The following is an 8,392-nucleotide window of genomic DNA, read 5'->3' as shown; positions in this document are numbered from 1 at the left end:
TGGGTTTATCCTCAGCAGCGAGCGGCCTCCGAGTGCTGAGACTCTAACCAGAAGCGGGGCATCAGGATGGAACGCCGAGATGAGGTTGCAGGCCTCGTTACAGTAATCACACGGTCGATTTGGCACAGTTGATAATTCAAAGCGAGTATACAGGATGAATTAATAGATTATTACTCTTCAGTCTTTCCAGGTTGTAGCCTGTAAAAAGCTCATTATTACACACAACCACACAGTATTATACGTCAGTCTTCTTCATTCAAAAAGACACTCAGTAAGTAAGTACTCAGTAAGACACACAGAGCAGCATACATCAACTTTTATTCAGATCGTTTTTAAGGACATGTACTAGAACACTGAAAATGACACTTTTTATAAAGACTACACCGACTGCAAACAGCACCAGCAGCACTACACCTAAATAACAACACAATGTAATTAAAATGGTTTTATCATGTCAGTAATTAACTCAAAATAATCTTAATAATAATACATAATCTCTGTGGAAATTACAATGACATGTCAATAGAGCAAATAAAGTTTTTTCCCCCCCAGCTGATAGTGTATACTATTGTGTATAGTAATAGTAGTATTAGACAAACATACAGGTCAGTCAGAGTAGAAAAGCTCTAGTCAGACATTTAACTCTACACACCACATTCATGTGCACCATCTACAGTCAACAAAAAAAAAACAAAAAACGCACTCGAGCGCTCGTCCTCCTTTTATGTCGATTACTCATCTGCTTTTGTCAATCTAACAGTTTACAGTGCAAACTTGTGAGCAGCAGCATATTAACTGGGTGACATTAAATAATATTGTTTCATTGGTAAGCTCTGTACTGTACAGTAAAAATAACAAAATAAAATGTCAGAAACGTCAGCTGAGATAAGCAGGCACAGGCGTCTATGGTAGAAAATGAGCGTTTGTTTTTTGTTTTTTTTTCCTTAAGAGCCGACAGCTACAAAGCTAGAGGAAAATTAACCTGAATTTCACTGTGATAAGAACTTACTCCTTAATCCAAACTGTGGTACTGTATGTTTTTAGAAAAATATAAAATCGATAAAAGATGAGACAATTTATTCATTTGTTAAGTTTCTATATTAAAAATATGTTTTGCATTAGCTGATAAATATAGTATAATGTATCGTACACAGATATATAGCTCCTTGCGATTTAATAAGTTATGACTGTCGTGTTGAAAGCTTTGGCAGATTAAATAAATAAAAAAAACATCAGTAGGCTACAACATCAATCTCCTGTCCTTGTCCACACTCTGTATTATGTAAGTAAGATAAGTAAATTTGCAATCAAATGTGGCCTGTGAAATGCATGGAAATAGCAGCCAACTGTATGAATACAGATTCATCAATAAAGTACTGGCTACTGATGTAATATGGGAACAATATAAACAAAAAGGTGTGTTTACTGTATGAAATGGCAAGATGCTCAAAGAAAAAAAAAAAAGAAAGAAAGAATAAACAGCGTGTATTCAGTGCACCTTAAAGAGTTGATCACCTGGTCGTTGTCCATTTCTATTGCACGTACAGTATAGCCACATTAACATGAAGTCACAGGCAGGTTCACAAACAAGTTCTCAATGTGACACCAAGCTGATGGGGAAATCTGTGGTATGGTTAATTCTAAAAGGAGCAATACGGCTTCACGCTGAAACGAATGACATGCAGGATTTCAGTAGAAGGCTAAAGGAGGAAACGCAAGCCTCTAATTCCACAATGTCTGAGCAGGAAACCGTTTTACCTCCAGGACCTTCAGCAGGTGTACAGCACTTAACATGAAGTCACCCAGGCACCATAAAGGATAAGCATGGATTAGCATGCAAGCTGTGTGTGGAGAGGCAGATCGTCCTCAGGACTCAGAGGCATGTGGAGCGCCGACCTCTAACGGAGTGCCGGGGTGAGAGAGACTCTGTGTGCCGTTCCTCCACACATCCACCTGAGGATGGCATAAAACATAAATATGATGTTATTCTGTGGAGAAATTCACAACACAGCAAAAAAGGACACTAAACTTTTAGATTTTTTAACTGGTCAGTATAGTTTCAGTCGGGTTTTTTAACCACTATGGCACTGACTGGTTCTCAGCTGTGAAGTTGTAGATGAGATGTAGATGCGGCTGTAAGAGACTGGTGAATAAAATAAATCCACCATACTATACATTATATTGTAGTTCCACTTACCCAAACATGATTTAATGATTTTATTAAAAATAAGAATAATAAAAAAGATTTTTTTTCTCTTAAGGTAATTTAACAACAAACTCAGACATAATATCATGAGAATTAAGTCTTTACACCAGACACTGGCTGCATGGTCATTTTAACTATAAATGAAATATACTGTATAGTTTTGCATCTCATTGGATTAAACAATAATGTGCCAATATGAGATGGAAGTGACCACATAATCTTGAAGAATACGTCAGGTTATTTAAGCCATTTCTACCAACCTATGCCTCGAATGGCAGTGATGTCAAGCCTACCTCCACTGTCTCCTGGGTGTTGAAGAATTCTTCAGGCTCGTCAGGGCTCAGGGGAGTTTGGGTGCTGGAACCAGCCTCTGAACTGCTCTCACGCAGCTCCAAGAGCACGGGCAAAGAACCTGGGACAGACATGGTCACAGATTCAGGCAGGGTAGAGAAGGACTCCATGGCCAGGCTGAGGTCAACTTGAGGAGAACAGAGAGGACTGGGGTCTGTTTTGGCTTCAGTGATACTATAAGCCTCAGCAACCTGTTCGCACTCTGGAAGTGGGGAGTCTGAATATGCTGTGCTGTCCATGATGAGGTCACTAGGTCTGTCTGGACTTTGGGGTTGGGGGTCATCGACAGAGCGTGGGTCAGAAGGAGGGCTTTCAGGAAGACAGGAGTGCGGAGGAGCAGGCTGGCTGGCAACATGGGAGGACGAGTGAATCTCCTCACTGCTCTGCGGTGTAAGAGCTGCTTTCTCACTGAAGCTGAAACGAGGAGAAGTGTCTGCTGTGTTGGGGGACGAGGGACCTGCGCTGGACACAGTGCTGGAAGGACCGCTGCTGTCTGCACAGAAGACACACACAATGATGTGGATTAGTTTAATACATCAAACCTATAAGCCTCACTAACACGTACAAACCACATGCTGCATTTAACAATACAAATACAGACCACATGCTGCAATTAGTAAAAAAAGTGGTGGTTTGACAGAAAAACATATAAAGCACTTAAAGGGTAGATTAAAAATATTGTATATTTCTTTATCTTAATTTTTTCATCTATATACTATTGATTTTTCATGGTCATATTACTTTCTTCAGTAATATGAATGACAAGTAACGTCACATTTTTGTCTTATTACCTTCAAGAAAGTATACAGTGGCTGCTGTAATACACACTATGCAACAGGAACGGATTCAATATTTTGATAATTATCCTTGATATTTTTATTAATAGCGTGACTCATTGCGTGTGTTTATTTGCCATTTCTTTTTCAGCCAATAGTCCACCCAAAAAATGAATTATTGAACTGAGGAAAATGCTGACAGGGGCTTTATGTGAAAAAGAAACAGCTGTTTGTGAGAAGACTTTGGGTGCATTTGAATTTTTAGAGACTCGAGCGGTGCAATACTCACACCAGGGAGGTCGCTCAGAGCGTTGGCGTAGAGATGCAGAGGAGGACAGCACCCTCTGAGGAATATACGTGTCCACCGAGGGCTGGTTCTGTGAGTCAAACATAGCTGAGAGAGCTGCAGAGAACAGCAGAGAAGTTTAAACATACAGAGCAGACATATTCCTATGTTATACTCTTATGTTAATTAATATTGCTTATAGTGTTAAGATTAGCCACAACCTCTAGTGGTTCTGGTGTGCGAATCTCCTGCGTTCTCACACACTGCCGTCAGGAACCCGTCCACCTGTTTGAGTGAGAGCGAGTTGTGCAGCGTCTCCAGGGGGTAGATAGAGGGCACCATGGAGCAGCCTTCAAATCCTACAGAGCAGTAGACACAGCGTACCAATAATGCAATCTGTGTGAGTTACAAAACACAGCAGTGTGTGAGGAACATAAACTACACACACACCATTACATTCCGCCACATAGGGTTAGTACAAGGATCACAGGTACATCTGCCCCACACACACACACGTACACACAAACACACAAAAAACTTAATTTCAATACTTTCAAAAAGAGATTGTGTTAACTAATCACACACGTTCAAGCATGTTATATGTTGTGCATACCTGTTATATCTATTAAAATTCACTACATGTAGTAGAAGCTGCAACTGGTACTACTGAATGATACAAAATCAACCAAAAGGGAAAAATGAACTCTATTAGGAGTCCTTTAGTCTATTTAGACGCTTAAGTAAACAAAGTGAGAATTAATAGCAAGGTTAAAACAAATCACACAAACACATAATGGAAGTCCATCTGAACCAAAATCTTTTCTGTAAATGTATACATCAAAACAGACAAAACAGACTAGCTAAAGCAGCTTGGGATAATCCATATTAACCAATATTTACAGCAATTTTACCGTCCTTCCTGGGATTAAAGAGAACATAAAATCTAAAGACAGAATTATGGCAGAAAATTGTTCAAGAAAACGTTTACTCAAATTTTTAGTTTGTGGCCTAATTATATAATTTGAAAGAAGCACGTTATGATTATTTTGGTTAAGCCCTAAATGTACAATGAATATGAGAAGTCTATACAACCCTTTAAAATTGAAGGTTTTTTGATGTAAAAGATGGGTGGCAAATAGTTCATTAAAATTATATCTGTAGACAAGATTTTGGTTGTGATATATTTCCTTTACTTTTGATCACTATTAGCCTGTAGCTCAAGCGCAAAACTAATAAGAAGTATATGTAAGATAATCACAGTCTGAACTGTGAATATTGAACTGAACCATTTCTTTAACCCATTAGAATAAACGCCTGTATAATCACAGACCTGAACCATGTGAAATGGAACAGATTCTCCCACCTTCACGTCAGTCAGTATCATCGGGCAGGTGTACGAGATACAGCCTTTAATTCCTGGTCCTCATTTGATCCTGTTCAAATATTTAAACACACACTGGCATAGCGCTCAGTGCAGCTGAGTTTCAACTCCACACCAACATGCAGCAAACTTTGTACAGTCAACACTCATAAGAATGACACCATCCAGGCCTGAAAGCAGGACCACAAAAATAACTGCTGCTTTTAAAACTGTATTAGGACACATTACTCGTTTGCTGCATAAGCAAAACGACAGCAAAAAACCAGCAAGCATTACACATGCTCAAGACAAGCAGTATGGAATGCAAAGATGGGGCAATTATGACACGCTAGTTTAAGTGCAGCACAGTGCAAGGCAGGCCAGGGCGCGTTATGTTGCAGCAGAGCTAACCGTATAGGTACTCTAAGGGGTCCTGGCCGGAGATTAGCCAGTTTCGGAAGAGGCGCAGGTGGTAGTAGCACTGGTGGAGGTGGTGGGCCAGTGTGCTGTCCAGAATGAGCGAGTGGAGTATATTTGGGTCTGTGGAGAAGCGCCGGAGCAGCTGGGCTACCTGCTGTTCCTCTAGCAGCTCTGAGGAAGAAGAGGCAGAGCATGGAAGAGCAGGAAGGAGGATGGGAGTAGGTTATAATAAAACATAAATCTGGAGGAGGGGCTGGTTTTAAAACTGCATATATTTAAGAAGGGCCATGGGGTATAAAGCCAGGTTTCAGCCCCATAAACCTTCACACAATGAGCCGTAACCACTAAGGGCATAACAAAGCAGACTATAACAGAGTTGTAGTCTGTTGGAGTCAACTGCTTTTATTTAACAGCAGAATGACTCGAAATGGAGGGAAAAGACATTAGACGTATGCTGGAGTCTTTTGGATTGACCCGATATGGGAACAGACCACAAGGAATAAGGATCAATGCAACGTGAAATAATTGTTCAAAAAGATTTTGTCCTACAGTGTGTCAGATAGTGGTCGAAAAAGTCTAAAATCTGGTTTTAGACAAAATAATATAGATTTTCCCTGCTTACATCATATTCTGATACCTCAGTTTTAAGAAACCAAAAACACATTACACAAATTTAATATGGATATGGATTTAATTTCTCTGTAATCTTGCTCAGCCTTGCTGGTCTAGCTGTACTAAAAGATGGTGTTGGGTAACGCAAATGCAGCAATAAAAACAAAAGAAAAGGTCTGATAAAAGAGGTTGAAAATTCCTGATAAAGTGAATAAATGAACTTTGATTAAGATGCTGGATAATTCTGTGCCAGTGAAAGACATAACCCTAATAAATTAACTTTTAATAAATGTTCCTGGCTGAAACTGTCCACCATGCTCTTGTGCAGCATTTGAACAGAGCATTTGCAGAACCTGAAAAGTGGCACAAAACTAAAAGTATGTGTCTTCATTTGTAACTAACTGCCAACATTTCACCACACAAAAATGCAAAACTAACAAAACGCTGTCAGACACACCACAGAAGCTTAATATGGTACTGATGTCAGAGCTGTGAATATCAGCTGGTCGGATTATACTGATTCAGGACACACATCCTGACCTTTGTGAAAGCTTCTGTTACTGTCGTCAGAGACAAAAACATGACATAAGACAAGTTGTCTTGCAATCGTATAACAAGATATGTGTTGTAGCAGTTAGGATGCATTCAAAAACTTAGAGGATTAAATCAGAAAATCTGTCAAACTTGAACGTTTCAGGCCTGATTATAAATATCTATTGGACTGTTACACAGTATTAGGTAGATAAAATCACAACCTACTTCAGAGGGAGTGTGTGGCTTATGGTGCGTGTGTGTGAGCAAAAGGGAAGAGTAATATGTAGCAGCTATAATCAAATCCTAATATGTACTATGATTACAAAGCACAGTACGGCTCCTGTACTGTAGCGATATAAGATCCAACGCAGCAGTGAATCACACTCGTATCGTTCACATTCACATTGTTAAATCATTCCTCTAAGTGGATTTTTCTGATTTTATTTCCCCCAAATCAACAAATCAATCCACTAGAATATTTCATTGTTGATCTATATTTTGGATTCACGATGCCATTATGAAGCCAAAATATGCTGGGAGAATATATGGGAATATACTGTATATAAAACCTACATATAGACACAATTTATGGGAAATAGATTATAAATTAATGCTTATAGCACATATTAAACCTCTATTCTTCCATATTTTATGTTATCCAAACTCCATTTTTATTTGGCATCAGAGCAAAAGAGAAGCATAATTGTACAGATATCCTGAACGGGCATTTATGCCTGTTGCCATGGATACATTAAGGCGTAGTTAAGGATTTAATCCACACCCGCCCATCAGAAAAGCTATATGTTTGTCCATGTCTATAATCAAATATAGCCAACATAACGGAGTTTTCTTTCTAAAAAGGTTTTAAGGATTTGCATTGTCTTTATAAATGATTATTGTTTGAATATAAAAAAAGAGGAAGGCTGATAAACTCCCAGCCCAAACTGTTCAGCATTATTAATCAATTCAGTTGCATGATATTAATTAATACATCAAAATCAACAGTAATCTGAATAAACAGTGATCTGAATCACCTGTAATCATGAGTACTCTGTGGACAGGGCTGTGAAACGTCAGATAAAGATCCGCACCTTTCGCATTTAGAACCCAGTGTGAAAAACATGACATACAGGTCACACTTGTGCTCAGCTTATACAGTGGCTAATACACATACTGGACAAAATACACTAATAGGGTAAAGGTTCATGAGGTCATAGGCATAGGTCATGGGGTTCATTAATGTCACACACACACACAGGTCATGGGATTCATTAATGTCACACACACACTCACACACACACCTCCAGCACTTTTAAATATTTCAAGAAACCAATCATACTGTTGTATAAATAAAGAAATAAAACAGGAATGTATCAACACTGAGATATTTGGGTAAGAGTGGCATTGTTATGCATGGTGTTATAAACAGAATGTGACAGTGGTGTTTAGAGCGAGCGTCCAGATGAATGGGTGGACCGAGACTGAGAAATTCGTGGAGATGGAAAGGACACAACAGTGACCATGTTAAACTGAAAGAAAGTTAAACACTAAAGAGATTAAGAGTCTTTTTTTTTTCCAAAGGCATGCAAGACAAGGAAGGTAGAGAAAGGTGAAATATACTTGAAGAGAAGCAGACGTACCATTAGTCGGATGCTTTGCAAACGACACAGAAAATCGCTTTACTGCCGGCATAGACAACAACTCTGAGGAAATAAAAAAGGTCACTGATGTTACCATCTTTTGGAGTGAACCTGTAGAGGATAAGGGAGCTTTCTTGGTTAAATAGTGCTGAAGGTGTGAGACATTCAGAGGATTATTAGGAAGAATAGAGCTGGAATTCACCGAGA

At 39.0% G+C, this 8,392-nt stretch overlaps 1 protein-coding gene across 7 annotated transcripts in view; it reads right to left on the bottom strand.

Annotated features, from left to right (window-relative positions):
• Positions 1 to 300: 300 nt before the first annotated feature.
• Positions 301 to 8,392, bottom strand: part of ppip5k1a (diphosphoinositol pentakisphosphate kinase 1a) — a 29,814-nt gene continuing 21,722 nt past the window's right edge. For 3 of the 7 annotated variants that reach the window (XM_060858891.1, XM_060858890.1, XM_060858889.1), the window contains 5 exons: positions 8,186 to 8,248; positions 3,841 to 3,978; positions 3,623 to 3,736; positions 2,500 to 3,050; positions 301 to 1,953 (listed from right to left, as the gene is read on the bottom strand). In XM_060858891.1, the coding sequence (XP_060714874.1) occupies positions 1,867 to 1,953; positions 2,500 to 3,050; positions 3,623 to 3,736; positions 3,841 to 3,978; positions 8,186 to 8,248 (953 nt within the window). In that variant the 3' untranslated portion in view covers positions 301 to 1,866. Of the gene's footprint in view, positions 1,954 to 2,499; positions 3,051 to 3,622; positions 3,737 to 3,840; positions 3,979 to 4,972; positions 5,571 to 8,185; positions 8,249 to 8,392 lie in introns of those variants that run through there. The other 4 variants (XM_060858893.1, XM_060858892.1, XM_060858895.1 and 1 more) reach the window with 3 other exon arrangements.

The sequence above is a fragment of the Tachysurus vachellii genome, chromosome 23 (assembly GCF_030014155.1).
Source record: "Tachysurus vachellii isolate PV-2020 chromosome 23, HZAU_Pvac_v1, whole genome shotgun sequence".
Taxonomy (NCBI): Eukaryota; Metazoa; Chordata; class Actinopteri; order Siluriformes; family Bagridae; genus Tachysurus; species Tachysurus vachellii.
The sequence above is the reverse complement of the archived record's forward strand: the minus strand, read 5'-3'. Positions and strand labels throughout refer to the sequence as shown.